This window comes from Sorex araneus, chromosome X (assembly GCF_027595985.1).
Source record: "Sorex araneus isolate mSorAra2 chromosome X, mSorAra2.pri, whole genome shotgun sequence".
In the NCBI taxonomy this organism is placed as follows: Eukaryota; Metazoa; Chordata; class Mammalia; order Eulipotyphla; family Soricidae; genus Sorex; species Sorex araneus.
The window spans coordinates 45,814,228-45,838,535 of NC_073313.1; the positions used below are offsets into that span (position 1 = coordinate 45,814,228).

Here is a 24,308-nt window from a genome sequence, read left to right on the forward strand (position 1 = left end):
GGAATACTATGCAGCTGTTAGAAAAAATGAGGTCATGACGTTTGCATATAAGTGGATCAACATGGAAAGTATCATGCTAAGTGAAATGAGTCAGAAAGAGAGAGACAGACATAGAAAGATTGCACTCATCTGTGGAATATAGAATAATAGACTATAAGACTAACGCCCAAGAATAGTAGAAATAAGTACCAGGAGATTGTTTCCATGGCTTGGAGGCTGGTCTCTCATTCTGGGTAACTCAGGGAAGGGACCGCCAAGCAAAATGTGGTTGGAGGTCATGTGGGGGAAGGGTGAGGCGGGCGGAATACAGACTAGAGACTGAACACAATGGCCACTCAACACCTCTTTTGCAAACCACAACACCTAATCAGAGAGAGAGAACAAAAGGGAATTCCCTGCCATAGTGGCAGGGTGGGGTGGGGGGCACGGGTCTGGGGAGGGGGGGAGGGATGTTGGGTTTACGGGTGGTGGAGAATGGGCACTGGTGAAGGGATGGGTTATTGAACTTTGTATGGGGGAAGCATGAGCATAAAGATGTATGGATCTGTAACTGTACCCTCACGATGACTCTCTAATTAAAAATAAACTAATAAAATTGAAAAAAAATAAAATAAATAAAAAAAGAAAATAGCAATACAGGAATATTAACAATTTACAAATGAAGAGAGGATTGTAGAGATCATTTCTCTAGATAGGATTATGGACGGTAGTTAAAAATTGCCCATATTTTCTCATTATGGTTTTAAAATAAGCGTATTTACTTTTATAGCACTGTAGCACTGTCATAGCACTGTCATACAGTTGTTCATCAATTTGCTTGAGCAGGCACCAGTAACGTCTCCATTGTGAGACTTATTGTTACTGTTTTTGCCATATTGAATATGCCATGGGTAGCTTGCCAGGCTCTGCCGTGCGGGTGGGATACTCTCAGTAGCTTGCTGAGATCTCCAAGAGGGACGGAGGAACTGAACCCGGGTTGGCCGCATGCAAGGCAAACGTCCTACCTGCTGTGCTATCGCTCCAATTGGTTTGTGTGCGGTACTTATACGGCAATACTTTACTTTTGTTATGAACAAAATAACAATAGGGAAATATTTTACCTGCCTTATACCAAATAAGTGAATGTTTACTTCCAATTTTATGAAATGATCCATTATACACAGTTCATAATTTGTTCTTATTGATATCATCACTCACAAATATAGGTGTCAAAATCAAAATACGTAAATCAAAATCTGCTGTTACTGGTATCTTCAGTCTCCTAAATGAATGAATTCTACAGTTCAGGAATATTTCTCTATATCAGAGATGTTGCAACCATTTGTATAGCATGATGTATGAGGGGAAGTTCATATTAAGTAGTACACAGGTTTTGTATCATGTGACAGTCATAAGTTTTAAAATATATGTATTTAATCAATCATAAAAGTTTCCCTCTATTAGTTTTGCTAAAGATTTTATCATATGGGCAAAACACAGCCAACTTTCTCAGATATGTTTAGAACTTCCACTTTATTTATCATGATAAAGGCGTATCATAGAGGTTGGAGCGATAGTACAGCAGGTAGGGTATTTGGCTTCAACATGGCCAACCTGGATTCAGTCCTCAACACACTGAGCCTGTCAGGAGTGATCCCTAAGCACAGACCCAGGAGTAAGCCCTGTGTAATGTTGGGTGTGACCCCCAAACAAAAAAAATGTATCACAGTTACTGAAATATATTTATGAAACATATATACATAATTTCACTATGCATAGATTATCTAAAAGAATGATCTGGAATTCATACATGGAAAGACCAGTGGACTAACCTTCACATTCTTCAAATACTTAGATGCAGGCTTACCTTCACATGGTGTATCAGTCGCTGCTCTTCATTAACTTTATAGGTCTCCAATCCTAGCTCTTTGGCTAATCTTAAAATGCGATTCTGAGTTGGCCCAACGTAAGATCCTCCAAGGTCCACATATTTAACTTTTGGGTTCTATTTTGGAAAACAATTAATATAAATACTTGTGAAAATGTTCCTAAGTAAAAAGATAAGAGCAAAATCAGCAAATTGGTATTTCACAGTTTATTGACATACCCTAAAGTGTGTCCACGGAAAAGTACTCATATGACTTAGAAATTATTAAATTATTGCTTAGTTTAAAGAAAATTAATTTAACTATGAATAGGAAAGAGAATGCTAAACTTCATCATTCACAACTCATTCTAATGTGGTTTTATTTTAATGTCACAAAGCTAATTTTTTAATTAAATTTAATTTTGTTATTATTTTTTTACAAAGCTGTCTACACAATGGAATAATACTATGCAGCTGTCATAAAGGTAATTTTGATGGATCAAAAGCTATGAGAAAATCAAGGAAAGAAATCATCAGTTCTTATATGCTTTGCAATTCCATGCATTTGAAAGATTGCATTAGGGAAATTTTGGTTATAATTTTGGACTTTTTAATTGCTCTTATGTTTAGTAGAAATTTTATATATAGTTTTGAATCAGCTTCACTACAAGTCATTGAGGATCAACCTTTGAATGAGATATGAGTAGAAAAATTCTCTATGAATGAACAAGTTCAAGCATAGCTAGGTACCTATTAATCAGGGGCACTAAAGAATGTCCTCTTTTTATGTTTTTGTTAGTTTATTGTCTAGTGCTCATGAACTCTCCTCAACACACAAAGAAATAAAGAAGTTTCACAAGGGCAGAGATCTTATTTTAATCAATGTGTAGTCCAAATATTTACTGTTTCAATAATTATTTGGTACCTAATATAATGAAATAAGAAAAGGGTTGAAAAGTAATTAAACCGAGAGATAGATTGTGAAGCATGTTTAACAGTAATTCCCATGGTCTTAGTAAGATTTGAAAGAAATTAAAAACTTCCAAATGGGCAAATTCAACTATATTTTAGTCCTGTGGTTCTCCACCCTGTCTTTAGTGTCTTACCCTAATGGTATAAGTCCTGCCTCCTACACGGTCACGGGCTTCCAGAACAATCACATTCAGTCCAGAGTCATGGAGAAGTTTGGCTGCTGACAGACCTGGGAGAAAATACAATAAGAAATCATAATTAAACACTTTATAAGATCCTAGATATTGGCTTCTTAAACTTTGGGTCACAACTGAGATGGTATAATTGAATCTGAGGATGGTGAAAAATATGGCAGCCATGAAAGGTTTCTGAGCATGTGATTGTCACCAATTAATTCAAAGTCAACTGTAATGAATCCAAAGTGTATCTCAAAGTGTCATGTTGAATTTCTTGGGTACAAAGGGGTCATGTGTAGATGAAGTTCAAGAAGTTTTGGTAAACTTTTCATCCTAACAGCCTATTCGGAAAGTCACATAAATGTGGCTTACAATTGCATTCAACTTGGAGGTGATTTTATTTTTTTGTTTTGCTTAGGCACCATACACAGTAGTGCTCAGGGTTTAATCCTGGCTCTGTGTTTAGGTCTCACTTTTGGCAATGCTCACAGACTATATGTAGTGCTGGGGATTGAAACAAGGTCAGTTGCATACCAGGCAAACTTCCTACCCGCTGTGTTATCTTCTGACCCCATGGTTTTCTTAAGTGAGACCGAAATTAGAAGTTAGGGAACTATTTCTGTTTCCAGACACAAAATGAACTTCATTTTGATAAATGTCTTATATCATTAAAGCATCTTTGTTTACCATGTCAAAATATCTTTAAGAATGAACTGAAATTGCCTGGTTACATGTCAGATAACAGAAATGAAAAATAAAGTCACAATTAAAAGAAATATATAAGCCCCAGCATAAACAGAAACAAGTAAAATCACCTACTCATTCTCAGGGAAAATTTTTTTTAAATGGTAAATAAAGAGTCGAGAGGACGATGGATTGTCAAAGCAGGCAAAAGGACCCAGGTTTTACTATTAAGAGTAGACTTTGTAACTGCATACAAAGCATCAAAACCAAGACCATTAAGATGCCCTGGATTGATAGCTCAGCAGGTAGGGCGTTTGCCTAGCATGCAGCCAAGCTGGGCTTGATTCCTCCGTCCCTCTCGGAGAGCCCGTCAAGCTACCAAGAATATCCCGCCGACACGGCAGAGCCTGGCAAGCTACCCGTGGCATATTCGATATGCCTAAAACAGTAACAACAAGTCTCACAATGGAGATGTTACTGGTGCCCGCTCGAACAAATCGATGAACAACGGGATGACAGTGCTACAGTGCTATTTATCTTAACTCCTCATCCAATCCATCACTGAAGAGTGCAATTACTCCAATCCTCATTAAAATAATGATTAATTTAATGATTAAATTATTATTAATATAGCAAAAAACAAAAATGCCTACTATTCTAACTCCTATTATAAATTTAGCTTTAAAAAAACACTATTGAGAAAATTTACACATTTACACTTAAAATCAATAAATTTTGACAAAATTCAATGCTTAGCTTAAAATTTACATAAAGAGTTTGGGGGATATTTGCATCCTAGAGGTAGCTTTTCACTTCAGAGAGCTTTAATCTACCTCTTTAAAACCAATTTCATGGTGGTTTTCTAGTTTCGTCTCAGACAACAGAACTCTGGTGTTCTTACCAAGATGAACTGAATTCTCCATTCTTTTTGAGAGCAAAAAAAAGCAAGGAAATGCCAAGACACTATGACTTACAGATAAATGAACCACATATATCTTGTTCTATCTTTTAGATCTCACTACAAAAAAAATTCCTACAAGGATAGCTAAGTTATTTGGTCAGTCAGATAGCTCAATTGGTAGACCACAGGTTTAGACTCTACAAGAGCATGAGTTTGATTTCCAGCACAGCATGGCCCCCTGAGCACTACTGGATGTAGTTCCTATTTAAAAAATAAAATATTTTAAAATAACTTATGCTATAGACAAGGAGACACAAGAAACTCCATTTTGTTCTCCACAGGGCTTTTTAGATGTTTCTCTTATCGCTAGTTTCTGTCTTTCTCCTACTGTTGAGAAATATTTCTATAAATTGTGTGCTTAGTGTCAAACTAGGACCCAGCCACAAACGAGAGGAAAAGAGAAAACAATGGATTGAACAGATGTGATGAACAGATGTCTGCCCGTCTCCTGAAAGCCAATGTTGCACAATAGTGTTATCTTTTTGTTGCTGTTGTTTCCTTTGAAGCCATATTAAGGGGTGCTGAAGGCTTACTTCTGGCTATGCTCAGGGAACACTCCTGGCAGTGCTCAGGGGGAAAAACTCCCTGCCCGCTCTGACACTCTAATATTGTTATCTCAAGTTCTACAAAAACATGTTGGTATTAGCAAGTGACTTCCAGAAATCACTGATGCCAGCAGGATGCTGTGTGACGACCCCATCTCCTCTACTAACATTTTTTTCTGCTTCTGCCTCCTTCCTTCAGCTTCTCATAACCCCCAAGCCCCAGCCTGAGAGTAACATGGTTTGGGGCAACAAGCCCATTATATTCTCAAGGTGGTAACACCAGAATAAACCTGTTTCTCTCCCAACAACTTTTCTCTTGAATGTTGGCCTTCAAGTGATGAGCAAAGAGTACTCATGTCACTTGATACTATTTTAAGTATTTTAATTAATTACAAAAATCTCTCGAAGCAACGTAATGAGATCGTAGTATTGCTAGTTCCATTTTATGGTTAAGAAAACTGAAGCAAAAAAGGTGTCCAACACAACATAAGGAATTAGTAGGCAGACTAGCAATTTGGCTCTATTGTCTGAATTAGTAGCCACTAGATCTCATAACTATCCTCTTCACAGATCACATCTTTCATTTTTTCCCAAAAAAAACATCATCTTTCCAAATATATTTTTCATTAAATTTGGATCAATGTATGTATTTTTGAAACTTCACTTTTATTTTTAGTTTGATAAAACCTGTGTAACAAAAACTATGAGTCCTCTACAAAAGCCATTATGAAAAACCAATGCTTCATTCCCTGTCTATTGGCTTTCCTAAAAGAACAAACCCAATATTTTAGAGGCTGATTTTATATTTCATTCTTGGAGTTAATCCCAGCTTTTTATTGTTGTCCTTGTGGGCAAGAAAAAATCCCATGTTCAACACAGTGTTCATGAGCACTGCACAACCATGATTTAGGAAGACAGGGTTTGGCTTTTAACTCCAGTTTTCTAATTTTCCCTCTATATTGAAAAACCCCCATTTTTATTTGGACTCAAAATTGCAAATAATTCAATACCATTCCTCTTATCAAGCCTCGGTTCAACAAATAAAATACGAAATAGCATGCAACCATAGTAACAGCTGTTATCAGTGAATTCAGGCAAACCCACTGTGCATGCTAATGCTTAGACAAAAGGATTCAAAACAAAATACAACTTCACTAATATACACTAGCATTTCCATAAGATACTGTATTTTTAGTGAGTGCAATTACCTGAGTATCTGATGCTAAACATAAAGTTATTAAAACAAACTTGAGTCTTAGTCAAACCAGTCTTACTTTTCAGCCATAAACAAAAAATTACCTAAATATGTTTAGACAGGGCAATATGAGTGTATGTTGTTGGAAACACTTCACTGGTTTTTATCTCCAGTGTTTCTGGGACAATTTTCAAAATGTTTGTTGACATCAAATGACAAAATAGCTTTGAAAAATAATTGCCCCAAATATTGGTGACATAGGAATATCATTGCAATTTAGAAAGAAGGAATAATTTGGTTTTTTAACCTAACACTGAAATTAAAGAGTTGGAACCTGGACAGAGGGTGATTAAGTCAGTTTAGAAATAGATTTCAGGGGCCAGAGAAATAATACAGCAGGTAGAGTATTTGCCTTGCACATGGCCAACTTGGGTTCAATCTCCAGTACCCCATATGGTCCCCGAGTGCAGTCAGGAATAATTTTTTTCCATACTGACTAAAGTTTCTTTAATTCATTTCATGCCCATTTTTTATATGGGGCCTCATTTAGGATGCCATATTACATTTTTAAAATTGAATCACAGTGAGAAGCACAGTTACAAAAAAGCTGATCATGGTAGGGTTTCAATCATACAGTGTTCCAACACTCACCCCTCTACTAGTGTACATTTCCTACCACCAATGTCCCCAATTTCCCTCCCCCAACACTCCCCTACCCTGTCTCTATGGCAGGCACTTTCCTTCTGATTCTGTCTCTGTCTGTCTGTCTGTCTCTCCTCTCTCTGTCTCTCTCCCTCACTTATGGGGCACTGTGGTTTGCAATACAAGTAATGAGAGGTTCTCATGTTTGTTCCTTTACTTGTTTTCAGCATGCAGTTCTTATCCAGAGTGATCATTTTCAACTATTTTCAACTACCTTTGTCATGGTGGTCTCTTATCTATCCCAGCTGCATCCTCCCCAGCATTTGAAGCTAAAGGCTTCTTCAAAGATTAAACAATACTGATTGAGTAAGTGCAAGCAACGATAAACAAATGGAACCACATTACATTAAAAAGCTTCTGCGCCTCAAAAGAAGCCGTGACCAAGATCCAAAGAGAGCCCACACATTGGGAAAAAAATATTTACACAGTACCCATCTGATGGGCTGGAGCGATAGCACATTTACTTTGCACACAGCCGACCCAGGTGCGCACCCGGGTCGGCCATGTGCAAAGTAAATGTGCTATAAATAACCTATGGCACCGCATAATACCCTGAGTATGATGCAATAAATCTATGGGGGACCACAAGCACAGCCGGCTGCAGACCTGGAACCTTCTCACCTAGCTCCTACAGGAACACTGCTTGGGTGATGGGCTAAACTTCAACTCCACAGGGCCAGAGCAGCAATGCCTCCTCAGACCCGTCACTGAATTGCTGGGACAGTTATCTGAGAATGGCCAAGAGTGGCCTCCGGAATCCCTAAACCACTTGGGAGGCTAAAATAATATAAATTTTTAAAAATAATAATTTTATATGAAGGACATGTTCCTGTAGGACAGTGTTCCTGTAGGAGGTAGGTGAGAAGGTTCCAGGTCTGCAGCCGGCTGTGCTTGTGGTCCCCCATACATTTATTGCATCATACTCAGGGTATCATGCGGTGCCATAGGTTAAACCAAGGTTATTTACTTGCAAGGCAGGCACTTTAACCTCTGTACTATCTCTCTGACCACTAAAAATCTGGCGTTTTACAAAAATTTTGAAAAGCCTTAAAATACAAAGCTAAATGATTTGAAAACATTATGAAACATCAGTAATTTGACACTACATAAGAACTTCCCAGTTTAGTTACAAGAAAAATGTTAACCAAAACTAGCAATGAAACTTAGAGTACTTCAAAGCCTTTCTAAACCTGGCAAATGATGTAGGCATTCCCCAGGGAAGAAAAAAAGTTAAAAATCACAAATAACCATCATCTCTTCAGTCACTTCTGTCAAAGCAAAGATTTTAGGAGGAAATTTTTTAAAAATTCAAGTGACCTTCTCATCAAAGAAACGGAATTCTTTGATGTTACGCAAAATATGTTTTTTAAAATTATTTAACACAAATACATGCCAAAAAGATCTAGGATAAGAAGGAAATATGGAGGCAGGGAGACAGTTCACAGGATTGGAGTACATACCTCAGCCCTAGGCTCAATCCCATGGTGGTTTCTGCATTTCCAGAGTGGCCCCTGAGCACTATGCCAGGAGTAGCCCTCAAGTATTGCTGCAGTTGCAAAAACAGTATCCCCCAATGGGAAAAGAATAAAAGAAAACTATGCCCAGTTAGAAATTAAATTCATATAATCAAATGGTATTTGTAGGAAGACGGCAGATGTTAGATGATTTCTGAATTTCCAACATGTACTGAGATAAGTAAAGGTATCCTGAAAATAAGTTAATACTTTAAGCACCTATATTCCTGTTTCTATTCTAAGTATTTTGTATGTAAGATTTTCTTTATTCTCCCAACAACTCTATAAAGATACATAAATGAAGCACAGTGAGACCAATTAAAGTGCCCAAGATCACTCAGCAAGTGGCAGAGCCAGTGTTAGAATCGGAGCTATACTTTCTTCATACTAAATGGCAAAACACAGAAGGTGTTTTATTGAACATTTCAGACCAGACAAGCATCAGGATCACTGCTAAAACATTCCAGACTTTGTTTAAATTTCAAGAAAGAACACCAGCCTGCTATGTAGATTTCAAAACACATCCTTCAGCCCACATCAGTGCAAACTGCTTTTCTGGCAGTGCAGCAGGCAAACCCTAAACAGTTTGGTGCTGTGGTCTTGATATTCAGAAAACTAAATTCTTGAGTGCTAAGAGTTTCATTATCTATTCTCTGTCTTCTCCATGACAGGACATAGTCAGTACTTTGTTGAATAAATTCACTTAATACTCTTCAACAAAGATACTATTTAACTGCTTAATGAATACAATTCTACAATGGAGACTATTACTGTCATCACTATCCCGTTGCTCAGGAGTTTGCTCGAGCGGGCACCGGTAACGTCTCCATTATGAGACTTGTTACTGTTCTTGGAATATCGAATATGCCACGCGTAGCTTGCCAGGCTCTGCCGTGCAGGCGAGATACTCTCAGTAGCTTACCAGGCTCTCTAAGAGGGGTGGAGGAATCGAACCCGGGTCGGATGCTTGCAAGGCAAACACCCTACCCCCTACCGCTGTGCTATCACTCCAGCCCAGCCTATATGGAGACTATATAAACACAATTTAGCACAGCAGGTAAGGTGTTTGCCTTGCACGCGGCCGACCCAGGTTCGATTCCTCCACCCCTCTCTGAGAGCCGGGCAAGCTACCTAGAGTATCCCGCCTGCACAACAGAGCCTGGCAAGCTACCTGTGGCATATTCGATATGCCAAAAACAGTAATAACAAGTCTCACAATGGAGACGTTACTGGTGTCTGCTCGAGCAAATCGATAAGCAACGGGATGACAGTGATAGTTATCTATTTTTGTATTGATTGATTGATTGATTTTATTTGGGGGCCACACCTACCTGTTCTCAAGGCTTATACTTGGCTCTTTGCTCAGGGGTTAGTCCTGGTGGTGCCTTGAGCACTGTATGAGGTGCCAGTAATAAGACTGGAGTTAGCTGCCTGAAAGACAAGTGCTTTAACCTCTGTACTATTTCCCCATCATCTAACAAAATATTTTTAATATAGCATAAAAGACAGTATTTGAACACACTAAAATGATTTTGTCTGGGAACACCAGAAATAATAAAGATTCCTTTGTATTTTTCAAAGAGGAAGAACTGGGAGAAAGGACCAGCTAATATTAATAACTACTTTACAGTACTATGATTTCTAATATTCACACATCCAATCCTTGACAAGAATTCTGCAAGACTTACAGTTATAATTCCTATTTTCTACAATAGAAAATGAAGGTGGGGACCAGAGACATACAATACAGTGGGTAAGATGTTGCTTTGCATGTGGTAGACTTAGGTTCAATCTCTGTGACCCCATAAAATCCCCTGAAAACCACCAGGATCTTTGATCTTTGGGTACAGAGCTAGGAGCAAGCCATGAGCACTGCTGAGTATGGCCCCCAAAGCAAAGGAAAGAAGGAAGGAAGGAAGGAAGGAAGGAAGGAAGGAAGGAAGGAAGGAAGGAAGGAAGGAAGGAAGGAAGGAAGGAAGGAAGGAGGGAGGGAGGGAGGGAGGGAGGGAGGGAGAAGGGGGGAGGGAAACTAGTTCAGAAATTCATTGTCTTGTTCAACATTATTCGAAGTGATTGCATAGCTATGTCTAAAACCCAGTTCTATTTCTGTGCCTTGTGACTGGTCACATGACTTTCTATAATATACAAAGTCCTGTGTTATTAAAATTCTTGAAGTGGTTAAGTTTTAAAATGAGACTATTTCTTTATTAACTTCCTTGGAAAGAATATACTGTTAAAATTCATCTGGAGATTTTATTTATTTTTTTGGCATCACACCCAGCGATGCACAGGGGTCACTCCTGGCTCTGCACTCAGGAATTACCCCTGGCGGTGCTCAGGAGACCATACAGGATGCTGGGAATCGAACCCGGGTCAGCCACATCCAAGGCAAATGCCCTACCCACTGTGCTATCGCTCCAGCCCCCATCTGGAGATTTTAGTACCCAAGCCCTGAGAACAGACTCACTGTATCACTGTATAACTGTCATCCCATTGTTCATCAATTTACTCGAGTGGGCACCAGTAACATCTCCGTTTTTCCCAGCCCTGAGATTTTAGCAGCCTCTCCTTACTCATCTTTCCCAATGATCAGAGGCTCTTTCAGGGTCAGGGGAATGAGACCTGTTATTGTTACTGCTTTTGGCATATTGAATATGCCACGGGAAGCTTGACAGGCTCTGTCATGCAGGCAAGATACTCTTGGTAACTTGCCAGGTTCTCCGAGAGGCATTTATATATATATAGACATATATGTATATATATTATACATATATAAATATATATTTCCCTCTATGATTTTTATAGAAAACAGGTATGGGTTTGTCGTATGATTTGCGGCAGCGCGGTCCAGGTTCACTCATATGTGAGGTTTGGCCTGAGCGTGTGGAAAGCGGCCTGGAGCGTGGCAATGGTTGGGTAGTGGAGGTCGGCTGCAAGGGATGGATCTCTTGGGGCAGGGAGGGCTCTCACCCGCCCCCCTCTGGGGCGCCCTGAGTGGAAACAGCCTGGCACGGAGTCCGGTGGCATGATTATAGGAACCTCATTTTATGCTCTCTCCCGGGAGAAGCAGCCATGAATTCTGGAGGGTCGCAGATGAGGAGATTATCTGGCACCAGCAGGAGGTGGCTTATGGGTGTGACCCCTGGGTGGCGGGAGACTGGGGGAAGCAGGCAGAGGATCTCTGCTCCCAGGTCCCATTGAGCCCAGAGTCCAAGATCACAAAGTTCCGCATTACCTGGGTTCTGTAATGGTTCTCCGAGCCTCACACATGAGCGAAGTCCCACGGAGAACAGATTATTATAGGAGAATTTGAAAGTTTCTGGAGCAGTGAATTCTAGGGTAGTTCTTGTAAACTACTCATTATGAGATGTTGTAGCCAAACAGTTCCTTCTCCTTAAAGACTGAATGACTACTCTTTCTTGAGAACAGACTAATCACAGCTTTTTGGAAAAATCAGAACATATGATATAAGCCACACACACCAATCCACGTGTACCATTAATTTATTACTGGAAAACAGAATCTAGATTTATATTGCTCCTATCTTGACTTCAAATATGGTACAGATAGACTCAAAACCTTCTTGGAAGCCCTTTGCTTGATTTTCTCAAAGACAGTAAAACATACATATTGGAAAAGTAAATGATAATAGCTCATAAAGTAAAGGAGACCTTTATAGAAGTCTCAGGCCATGAGATGATTTATGCTCTTGAAAGAGCTGAAAAAAAGTCAACATTTCACAAAGTTGCTATAGAAACCTTTTTCCAGATGAGGCTGTTTCAAGATATTAGAATGAGATTATCTTTCAAAATTTGTATAAAACCATTAAAATTTTCTTGATCATGCTTTATATGCAAATTATTGCACTTTCCCAAAATGTCAGCAATCATAAGTTTTTTTCTCACAGCTAAGCTTTTGTTTTAATACTTTATTGTTTGAAAAGAGTATGATATCTAGTTTGTGCTATATACTTGAGAAAATTTCTTTTTGCTTTTTCTCAACATGGTATCCCATCAAAAAAAATGCAATCCCAGAAATTTTATCCTTGTATTTTCTTAGCTGTTTGCTATACTATTTATTTTTAAAATCCATTCTATAAAAGATGAATATTTAGTTTACCTGAAATGCTTGTGGAAATTTGATGGAATATGTATAATGAGACAAACATTGTCTTTTTGGAGACTTTTACTTTTGATATTAACTCTAGATATGTGCACTTATTTAAGGAACTGTGATTTATAAAGTTGTTCATTATAGTTTCAGATATACAACTTTTCAATGCCAACCTCACCACCAGTGTGATCTTGCCTCCACCAATATCTCCAGATTCACTCCTTGTGGGAGATGGCAGACACATTTTTAAGTTTAATTACTGTAGTTTGGGTCTCCTCCTTGCAGTGTTGTTGGCTCTCAGTTTACACATATGCATATACCACCAGTGTGCTGGGAGTCCTTGACCCCTATGCCTGTTATATCCGCTCCAACACCTCTTTTTACTTTCCCCTCAATTTCTTTTCTTCCCTGTCCTTATTTCAATAATCTAGGGATAATAAATAATTCAATAATCCAGAGTCAGCTATGTGCAAAGCACATGCCTTAACCCTTGTACTATCTCAGTGAATCTTTTTCTACTTGTTTCTTGTCTTTAATAGTCTGTTGTTTCATTTATTTTTGTTATGTTAAAATTCTGTGTTATTATTTAACACACTCTCATTGTGCAATATTTTTGCTTTGCTTTTATATAGTTAGGTTTTTTTTTCACTTTTTTGAGGGATGAGTCTGGTGGTGATAAACTCCATTAGTGTTTGTTTATCTTGGAGAACCTTTACTGCTTCACTGTATTTAAATGATAATTTTTAAGAGTATAGTAATCTAATCTTGGGGGGAGATAGGTTACTTCTAGTGATACTTGGTCTCACTATGTAGGTTGATGGGTTTTTGGTACTTGGGACCAGCAATGGGTTGCTATTTTTAGGGTAGATTTTTCTTGTAGGTATTTTTTTATCATTCAGAATTACGAATATTTCATTCTATGATCTTGTATTTGATAATTTCTACTAAAATATGCAATAGCTTACTCTCATGCTATCTTCCTTTAACCAGCTTCAATTTGTATTTATTAAAAGACATTGCACGGGGCCGAAGCAATAGCACAGCGGGTAGGGCGTTTGCCTTGCATGCGGCCAACCCGGGTTTGATCCCCGGCATCCCATATGGTCCCCCAAGTACTGCCAGGAGCAATTCCTGAGTGCAAAGGTAGGAGTAACCCCTGAGCATCGCTGGGTGTGACCCAAAAAGCAAAATAAAATAAAATAAAATAAAATAAAAGACATTGCACGGTAACACTATAGCACAGTCATCCCATTGTTCATCAATTTGCTCAAGTGGGCACCCAGTAACATATCCATTGTGAGACTTGTTACTGTTTTTGGCATATTGAATGCATCATGGGTAGCTTGCCAAGCTGTGCCATGCGGGTGGGATACTCTTGGTAGCTTGGCGGGCTCTTCGAGAGGGACGGAGGAATTGAACCCAGGTCAGCAAGGCAAACAAACGTCCTACCCGCTGTACTATCGCTCATTAATAATTGCAAAATAATGTTTTTTGGAGTAAGTATTTTTATTTAGAAATTTAGGTGTTCTACTAATCGTCATCCCATTGATCATCGAATTTCGTCTCAGTAATGTCTCCATTCGTCCTAGCCCTGAGATTTTAGAAGCCTCTCTTTACTCATCCTTTCCAATGGTGCCACATTGGAAGCTCTTTCAGGGTCAGAGGAATGAGACCCATCATGGAGGATAACCAGCATGGGAATAAAATATCTTATTATTTCCTCTTCCCCTGAGATAACAACAATTCCCCAATCTGAGCACAAAATCCATGGTCTTATTTCTTTCCTCAAGCCCAGTTTCAGGTTTCTACAACCAGCAGGGTTTGCCCTGAAAACAGAATTCCCTAGAACTCAAGAGCAGGTGTTCTATTAGCTTCATGAATTTTTATGGGTAGGGTAGTTCTTTCCTTTGGAAAGTTATCAGTTATTATTCCCTTTTTTTGTGTGTGCCATACCTGGATATGCTCAGGGATTATTTCTTGCCCTGCACTCAGAGATCACTCCTGATGGGGCTTGTATCTATAGGGGGTTCCAGGAATCAAACCTCCATAAGCCATATGTAATACAAGTACTTTACTGCTGTATGATATATCCAGCCCCCAATTTCTTAGAATAGTTTCTGTGATTCCCTTCTATCTTTCTTTACCTTTTGGTATATGCATCATCCTTATATTTCTTCTTCTAATGAAACCTTGTAATTTTTTAAGATTTCTTTTCTCAAAACTTTATTTCTCTCTTATTCCACTTCAGTCATTTACTGGGATTTTCATCTTCAATTTTCCTGATTTCATGCACGGCAAGACAAAGTATTCCGGCTATGCTTTCCATAGTTTTAATTTCATTCATCGAGTTTTTTATATCTAGCTTCTATAATTTTTTTCATAGCTTCATTATCTTTGTTGAAGAAGTTCTGCTCCTACATTTATGGCTTAAAGTTCATTGATGTAGCTCATTGATTTTCCTCATAAAAGTTATTTTAAATAGACGATTAGACTCCCCATTTATGTGTCATTATGATTCTGAGTGTTTGTATTTTTTATTCAGTATGTCACAGTGATCACACTTTTTGACATTTGCCGTGTTTTTCCATTCTGTGGCTCAAGTTTTGTAGCTCTGGTCTTTCTATTTTTCATGGCATCGGGTGTGTGGGCAGTGAGAGTTCAAACTTTCTGAGGTTTCCTTTAGTCACTGCCCTAAGGGAGGAGGAGAACCAGCATGGGAATTAAATATCTCATTATTCCCCTTTCCCCTGAAATAACAACAATTCCCCAATCTGAGCACAAAATCCATGGTCTTATTTCTTTCCTCAAGCCCAGTTTCAGGTTTCTGCAACCAGCAGGGTTTTCCCTGAAAACAGAGTTCCCTAGATTTTCAAGAGCAGAGGTATTCAGATTGATACACTAGAATAGTTAAAACTCCTGTTGAAGCTTTAGTGTTTGATCACAGTACACAGCTTTTGGGAGACTATGGAGATTGTATTTTCCTCTGTGGAAGAACTCACAGGAATTTCTAGAGACTTTTGTGTACCGATATCCTGACTTCCTCTGCAGTCAGCATAAAATCCATGCCACCATGGCTCTCTACTTTTCTGTGTGTATGGGTGTACCCCTAAACTTCTTCTGCCAACTCCACCAGTACCAAAGTTCACTTTCTTTGTACATGAGAGTGCAAGAAGTGATCAGGAATCCTCCAGGAATAGGTTGATGAAGGTTTTGTGACACATTTAGATTGTTACTGGTTGTAATTTAAGATTCCTCCTGCCAAAGTGTGGTTTATTATATCACGTTTTCTGGGTGTGCCTCCAATTTGACTTTTAGAATCATAAACAACTTTAAGATATATGTACAATTACAGAGATACCACACTCCCTTAGTTCACTTTAGTTAACTGTTACCTAACCTGTGAAAGGACTAGGTGTTACAAATGGCTAACAGAAGATAGCCTGATGTAGAATGCCTCAAATAGGTTTCCATTCAAGCATCTTTCATTAAAAATGGAATGGTAAAAAAAATAAAAATTTAAAAATTTAAAAAATAGATAAATAAAATAAAAATGGAATGGTAGATTGGGAATTTTAGAGGGATAAGATAAAATGTAGGCATTCTCAAGGAAGAGATTCATGGGTGAGATGTAACAAGAAATTAGGAAAAAAGATGTCACAAAGTAGAGATCAGAGCAATAGTACAGTGGGTATGGTGCTTGCCTTGCATGTAGCTGAGCCAGGTTGAATATGCGGCATCCCATAGGATCCCCTGAATACAACCAGGAGTGATCCCTGAGTGCAGAGCTAGGAGTAATCCCTAAACACTCCAGGGTGTGGCCCCCCAATAAAAAACTGAACCCCCAAAAGTCACAAAGTAGTCATAAGTAATAGCCAGCCTGTCTTGCTCACCATCCATCTTCTGGGAACCTGGAATGGGAACCAGAATCCTGGTATAGGAGCTATACATTTTCTGCCCCTGAAAAACACCCATGAGCCAAAGATCAAGGCAGTCAGCAGGGTACAAGGACCATAGTGGAAAGAAAATCTCATCTGACTCAAGAATAAAACAGAACTTTGCCATTCTCATTATATAAGAAATGTTCTGTGCTGAATAGGCTAGTGGCTGGCTGTATGACCTCAGGCAAGAGTCCTCATTTCTATGGGTCTCACTTTCCCTAGCTGTAAAACGAGGTGATTAAAATTATACCCTTTATATTATGTGAAATAGAACAGAATAACGATTTTATAATAATGAGCTGAAATTTTACTATATAGCTGCTACCTTCATGATTCCAAAAGTTCTGAATTTTCCCTGTTGAACATGAAATTTGACTGTCATTGCTAGCTGCTAATAAATAAAGAAACATTGTGCCCATGTAGGAGAAGAAAATCTTGATTCAAGAAAAGACACCTAAGGACAGGTGTATAATATAATCAGGGGTATTAAAGTTTCTGATATCTGTGTCTTATGAAAAAACAAGAGGGACTGGGCCAGAGCAACATTACTGTGGTGAGGATGTCTGCCTTGCAAGTGGCCAACCAGGGTTTGATCGCCGGCACCCCACATGGTCTTCCAAGCCTACCAGGAGTGATCCCTGACTGCAAAGCCAATAGTAAGCCTTGAACACCACCAGGTGTGACCTGAAAACAAAACAAGGGGGACCAATAGAGGCAGAGAAGCATGGATAAATGGAATAAGCAAATCTAGCAAAAATGTTAAAAGCAGAATCTGGTTGATAGGGATCTCTAAGGCCTGGGGGATATGTCACAGTTGGAACACCAGGGAAGGGAAATGGACTGTCACCTTCTGAGGTGCCATAAATTAGGCCAAAGAAAGGTAGATAAGTAAACTGAGGTATCATGATATTAGGTGCTGAACCATTCCCTCCTCAAATTCTTATGTTGAAGCCCTATTATCCAGTACATCAAAACGTGGTTTTATGTGGAAATAGAGTTTTTAAAGAGCTTCTAAAATGATTGGGTGAACTGTAATCCAATATCACTTACATCCTTTTAAGGTAAAAATCAGGGACAGATTTGCACTCACAGAAAACACTATGTGAAAATGAAGATAGCAGATTTATGTCTCTTCAATACAAAGATGGCAACAAACCATGAGAGCTAAGGGAGATACAAAACATATTCTTCCTTCAGAAGGAACCAATATTGTTGAAAGCTTGATCTTGGTGTTCTTGCCTCCACTTTTGTTATTTTAAGGCAGGCATTTTATAGTGAGTTATGTCCTCCATTTTATTTATTTGTTCGGTGTGGGGACCACACTTGGTGATGCTCATGATGCTTTGCACTCAGGAGTTATTTCTGGAGGTGCTTGAGGGACCATTTGGGATGACAGGAATAAAACCTGGGTTGGCTGCATGCAAGGTAAACACGTTATCCATTGTACTACCACTCCGGTCCATGTCAGCCATTTTATGTGAGTTATAATTTTGTTATAGCAGCCACAGCAAACATAAATGCAGGAAATGTTACTATAATTTATAATCCTATAATATTATCTTAAATTAAGTTTTTTAATTGATTCACTGTGAGATACACAGTTGCAAAGTGGTTCCAACACCCATCCTTCCAACAGTGTATATTGCCAATCACCAATGTCCCCAGTATCCCTCCTGCCAGCACAACACCCAACCTGCCTCTATGGCAGGCACTTTTCTTCTCTCTCTCTATCTCTCTCTCTGTATCCCTCCCTCCTTTCCTCCTTCCCTCTCTCCCCCCTCCCTATTCCTCTCCCCTTTTGGGCATCTCTCTCTCTTTTTTGGCATTCCCACCTACAAGGAATTTCCCTTTCTCCCTGCATCCAAACACTGGTTGTTCTTGTGCTTTTTTGTTTGTTTGTTTTTTGGGTCACACCCGGCAATGCTCAGGGGTTACTCCTGGCGGTGCTTAGGGAACCATATGGGATGCTGGGAATTGAACCTGGGTCAGCCACGTGCAAGGCAAACACCCTACCTGCTGTGCTATCACTCCAGTCCATGTTCTTGTGCTTTTCTTTTTGCTTTTTGGGTCACACCTGGCGATGCACAGGGGTCACTCCTGGCTCTTCACTCAGGAATTACCCCTGGCGGTGCTCAGGGGACCATATGGGATGCTGGGAATTGAACCCGGGTCGGCCGCGTGCAAGGCAAGCACCCTACCCGCTGTGCTATCACTCCAGCCTCTCTTGTGCTTTTTGATGTGTGCCAGTTTCTGAGGTGTATGATGATATGTCATTGTTGCTTTAATTTGCATCTCCTTGATGATTAGTCATGTAGAGCATTTTTTTCATGTGACTTTTGGCCACTTGTATTTCTTTTTTGAGGAATTTTCTGTTTTCCTCAAATGTTTTCCCATTTTTTGACTACAATAAATTAAGGGAGTACATTAAACTAAGAAGCTTCTGCATCTCAAAAAGAAATAGTGACCAAGAGGCAGATACAGCCAACCGAATGGGAAAAATTAATTATCAATACCCATTAGATAAGGTGCTAATATCCAAGACATATAAGGCACTGGTAGAACTTTACAATAAAAAAGCATCTAACCCCTATAATAGTTCTTATCATGAAGTCATTTTATTGTTCCTTGAACTTACTTTCGGATAACATGGTGATGAGAATGCTAGATGCTCAGGAAAATTACACGTTTTTTTTTCCTTTTTGGGTCACACCTGGCCATGCACAGGGATTACTCCTGGCTCTGCACTCAGGAATTACTCCTGGCGGTGCTCAGGGGACCATATGGGATGCTGGGAATCAAACCTGGGTCGGCCTCGTGCAAGGCAAACGCCCTCCCCGCTGGGCTATCACTCCAGCCCCAAAATTACACGTTTTAAAGCTGTTATAAGTATTATGAATATTAGGGTGTTAGGTAGGGAATGAGGTATAGTGTCAGGGCAGAGAATGAAAGAGGCTTATTGGCAGTATTTTTCAATACCCAATTGTACATTAGTTTAAATAAGTGTTATTTGAGTGAGTTTCATGGTGAGAGATTAAGGGTCTGAATTTTAGTCTTCAGTGAGAGTATAATAAAGAGGGGGCCTTTTATCATTTAACACAGAGCAGATAATAGTTATAACAATGGTACATGAATGATCTAAAACCTTCTGTTATGTGCACTAAGAAATTAGTTATAGCCAGTATCACATAGTCCATATAGTAAATTGCTTCTATAATTTTCACAATACTTTTAAGAGTGCCTGCTGTGAATTTTCTTATTAAACTCCACTAAAAATACAATGGTTATCAATGCCATTTATAAAATCATTAGCTCTATATTACACAGAATGAAGAGAGTCAAACAAGAAAATAGACAATACTGAACAGCGACAAACTCTTGGAATTGTAATACAAAACCAATTACCAAACAGTGGGGATAGGATAGAGAAAAAGATCAAGTAGAATAAACATAGGGACTACAGTGTGGGTCATGGCACTTTGGTAGTAATTTCGCATTATGATACCGTAAGCTTTAACTATTGAAATCACCTTCATGACAACAAATAAAAGATTCAAAAATTAAATATAATTACCAATTCACTTGTCTTTAGAGTATCACATTGCTTTACTTAATTACCATATTCATTCTTAAGCTCAGTTTTTCTAGAAGCAACCAATATCTGAGGAGACAATACTATATTATAAACACATCTCCCATCCTGAGCAATAACTCCAATCGTCATTGACTTAGTGATCCCTCCTCTATCCCAGATGCCTTCTCTCCCAGCTCATGAGGCAGGCTTCCAACCATGGAGGAACCTTCCTGGCCCATGTCTCTACTGTCCGTGGGTGTTAGTTGGAAGCTTGCCATTGTGAGGGTGGGAGAGAGGGGGAGAAGGCAGTTAGGATAGAGAAGGGACCACTCTGACAATAATAGTGGGAAATGATCACTCTGGACAAGAATTGAGTGCTGAAAGTAGCTAAATGGATATACATGATAACTTTTGATACCTGTATTGAGAACCATAATGCCCAAAAGGGAAAAGAGAGAGAGAGGGAGGGAGGGAGAGCAAAAGTGACTGCCATAGAGGCAGACTAGTGATGGAGGATGGGAAGGAGGGAAACTGGGGACATTGGTTGTGGGAATTTTCACATGTTGAAAGGACAGGACTGAAACCTAACCATGACAAACTTTGTAACTATGTATCTCATGGTTATTTAATTAAAAATTAACACTGGGAACTAAGTCATAGTAGGTTAGTATGGGAGGATAGAGCAGAATTGGGTCTTCACTAGTTCCTCAGCTCCCTGTATGCTTCAAAGATTGTGACTCTTTCTGTCCCAAAGCAGGACTCTACCTTCATCAAACCACCAAGGAAATAACCTACTTTTCAGCATATTTACCAATGCAAAGATGATTGACAAACCTGAAGCAATTAAGTAAATACTATTTATTTCCCACAATTTCTCTTAAACCTACTCTTTTACCTAAGAGATAAAGTCTAAAGTCGAAACTATATCCTTTAGTTTTCCTAGTCTCACTTCTCATCTTACCCTAATGCTTAATGTCCTGCAAGACCGAGTGTGACATTTAGCTTCTGCTCCCACTCCACCCTTAAGCAATATTAAAACCCCTATGTTCATGGTTATTTCTATATGCTCACACTATAAGGGTTCCCATGCCTTGGTCATATTGTGAAGTTTTCACCCAAATCCACCTTCTCCTGCCAGATATAACCTAGGCTTTAATAATTTTCCTGACAAAACACTTTCTTAGGCTCTAGACAACTTGCTTTAACAAACAGCTTGCCTTTATAAACCCTCGGGTATGTTAGGAGCTCCAAGGTGGGGTTTCTGTAGTAATGAATATATTACAACCCTTTTAGATCACCTCCAATAAGACTTAAGAGACCATATGGGTTGAAGCAAAATTTGAATCTAAATCCACAAGAAGCTCTTGGAATCACCACAATTTTAAACCTTTTACTCACAAATAATTTTTAGAAGGAGTATTTTTCTTTTTTTTCTAAATTCAGATAAGAAATATGTTGAAAACTCCATGTCTGGCCAAAACCCAACTTGTAGTTTGATAAAAGACTTAACAGAAAGCCAAAACAAGCTGGCTATGTTTGCAAAGATAAAGCCTCAAATATAACTCAGATTAAGTTACTTATATGTTTATTAGTTTTTATTCTTTTCAGAAATAACTTATGCTCTCAAAAACAGAGAAACTTTAAATTTTAGTAAGAAGACATATACTCTGTCAGTATCACTATCAGATGAGTACTTGCCACATAAAAATGAACACTAGTGATCAGAGAAAATCATAACTATCTATTTCCGTCTGGGATAATTGTTTCCGGGGTGCCTATAGCTGGGATAAATTTTCTCCATTCACTTAGGACATCTGTTCAGTCATTCTGAGTCAAAACAAATCCAGATACTTTTAGCCAGCATATTTAAATGCCATGCAAAGTGGTGGGCCTCTGTAATCTTTTATGCTGGATCTGCCATTGGTTAGGCCATTTGTTCCCTTCTTTAAAATTTAATATATGAAAACATTGAAAATTAGTAACTGATGAGTGTGAGTAGTTGTGAAATGAATATGATGCCTTGTAGGCAGAGTTGGTGAAAAAACTACATATGCACAATAGCTTGCAAATATTGGGTCTTATTTTACTCTCTACTGCTCTCTATTGATAAGCAGTCTGGACTTTGGAATTCATCATGCCTCTAATTTTTCACTTCTACTCCTTTCAAATGATTGTTGACAGCTTAAGATTTCTTTTTTAAAAATTAATTTATTTTTATTGGTTGAAATCCTGTGATTCAAAATACTGTTAGTGATAGTTTTTCATGCACATAATTGTAACATCACACCTTTTTACAGCACCAGTCATCATCTGTTGATATAATATAGATTTATCTATAGACCAAATCTGACAATACTGGTATAAACACCTAGATTTTATGTTATTTTTTAATATTTTGGTAGAATTTTGCTTCTATATACATAATTTGTGGCTTAACATTACTTCATCAAGTCCAGATCTCACAATGTAACTCATAATCCCAAATGTTTAAGATTCAGTGGTTCTGTACAAAACACACAATATATCCTTAGGACTGTGCCCAATTCCGTTTTAGCACAGTATTTCAACTTTGAGTCATTGGTAGCATGGACTGTTTGTACTAAGAACATTTTGAATAGTACAAAAGGACAATAATCCTCTTGAGAAGAAAAGAACCTTTGAAAGTAACAGAGTTTTAAGGTTGAATGTTTATGAAAGAAAATCGAGAAATTCTAAGGCATCAAACACTATCGTCTCCTTGCTTCTCATGCTCTTGGTTCTCAGCCAAGAACACTTGTGCATTCTGTTGCCCTCACTAGTTGACCAAGAGAGCAATATTCTTGTTCTCAGTTAAATAAAAAAATGTTCTTGCAAGATTAAAGTATGTCTTTCATCATTCACTGCCTATACCATTGTCTGTTTTTGTCCAGAAAATAGCACAAAACAGTCCATCTTTGGCCTTAAGGGAATAGTTTCTCTTTGGAGCTTCTTAATTAAAATCACATCTACACTTGAATTTGATCCATCTTATTTCAATACTATTTTCCTCCCATGAGTTATGGTGAGCATTGGTCACTGGTCACTGTCATCCCGTTGCTCATCAATTCGCTCGAGCGGGCACCAGTAACATCTCTCATTGAGAGACTTATTGTTACTATTTTTGGCATATACAATACGCACAGGTAGCTTGCCAGGCTCTGCCGTGTGGGCTCCATACTCTCAGTAGCTTGCTGGGCTCTCCGAGAGGAGCGGAGAAATCGAACACGGGTTGGCCACATGAAAGGCGAAAGTCCAACCGCTCTGCTATCACTCCAGCCCATGGTGAGCATTAAATGAGATAAATATTACATGTCCAATTCAGGAAAGGGTATCAGACATAATAGGAGTTCATTGCTATTACTGCCACTAGTACATGTAATGAACTTGTTGCTACAAAGGCTCTCAGATAAGTAAGTCTCAGTTCTTGCTGGCCCAGTGACAATACATAATCTTTCCTAAATCACATGAAACACACACACACACACAAGATTACTAGGTCTTGAGGAACCTTCTTTTTAATTCTATATAAAAAAAGAACAGATAGGTAAATTGTATCATGGATTTAAACAAAAGCAAACAAAAGATACTAAGAAGAGGCAAGGCAAGTTCTGTTTGTTGAAACATTTTTGTAAAAGAACTGGTACAATCTGACAATATATTTAGATAAATCAGCATCAGAAGGCCAGGGAGATAGCTTAAACGATTGGAGCACAGACTTGCTTGTGGGAGGCCCAGATTTGAATCCCATCACCTCATGGTCCTCCAGCATCTCCAGGATTGACATCCAAGCTCCAAACCAGGAGTATCTCCTAAACATTACTGGGTATGGCTCTCAAACAAACAAACAAACCCAAAAAGAATATTTTGACATCTCTTCTAAAAATCACATTTTACTCAGCCATTCAGTTCTAAGTCCAGGATTCGTCCTTGATCTTTCTTTTGCCAGCTACTCTGACCTCAATCAATACATCAATAAATCAATTTCAGCTGAGTACAACTATTTCCTAACATCTCTACTGAAACCTTGTTCCAAGATAGTGTCATCTTTCCTTTGGACTACTGAAATAGCAATC

The 24,308-nt window shown here is 38.6% G+C and overlaps 1 protein-coding gene across 1 annotated transcript in view; it reads right to left on the bottom strand.

Moving 5' to 3' along the window:
- MAOB (monoamine oxidase B) overlaps positions 1-24,308 on the bottom strand; it is a 146,394-nt gene that overhangs the window by 86,974 nt on the left and 35,112 nt on the right. Inside the window, exons 2-3 of the mRNA XM_055122909.1 lie at positions 2,953-3,047; positions 1,847-1,984 (exon numbers count right to left, since the gene is read on the bottom strand). Of these exons, the coding sequence (XP_054978884.1) occupies positions 1,847-1,984; positions 2,953-3,047 (233 nt within the window). The remainder of the gene's footprint in view (positions 1-1,846; positions 1,985-2,952; positions 3,048-24,308) is intronic.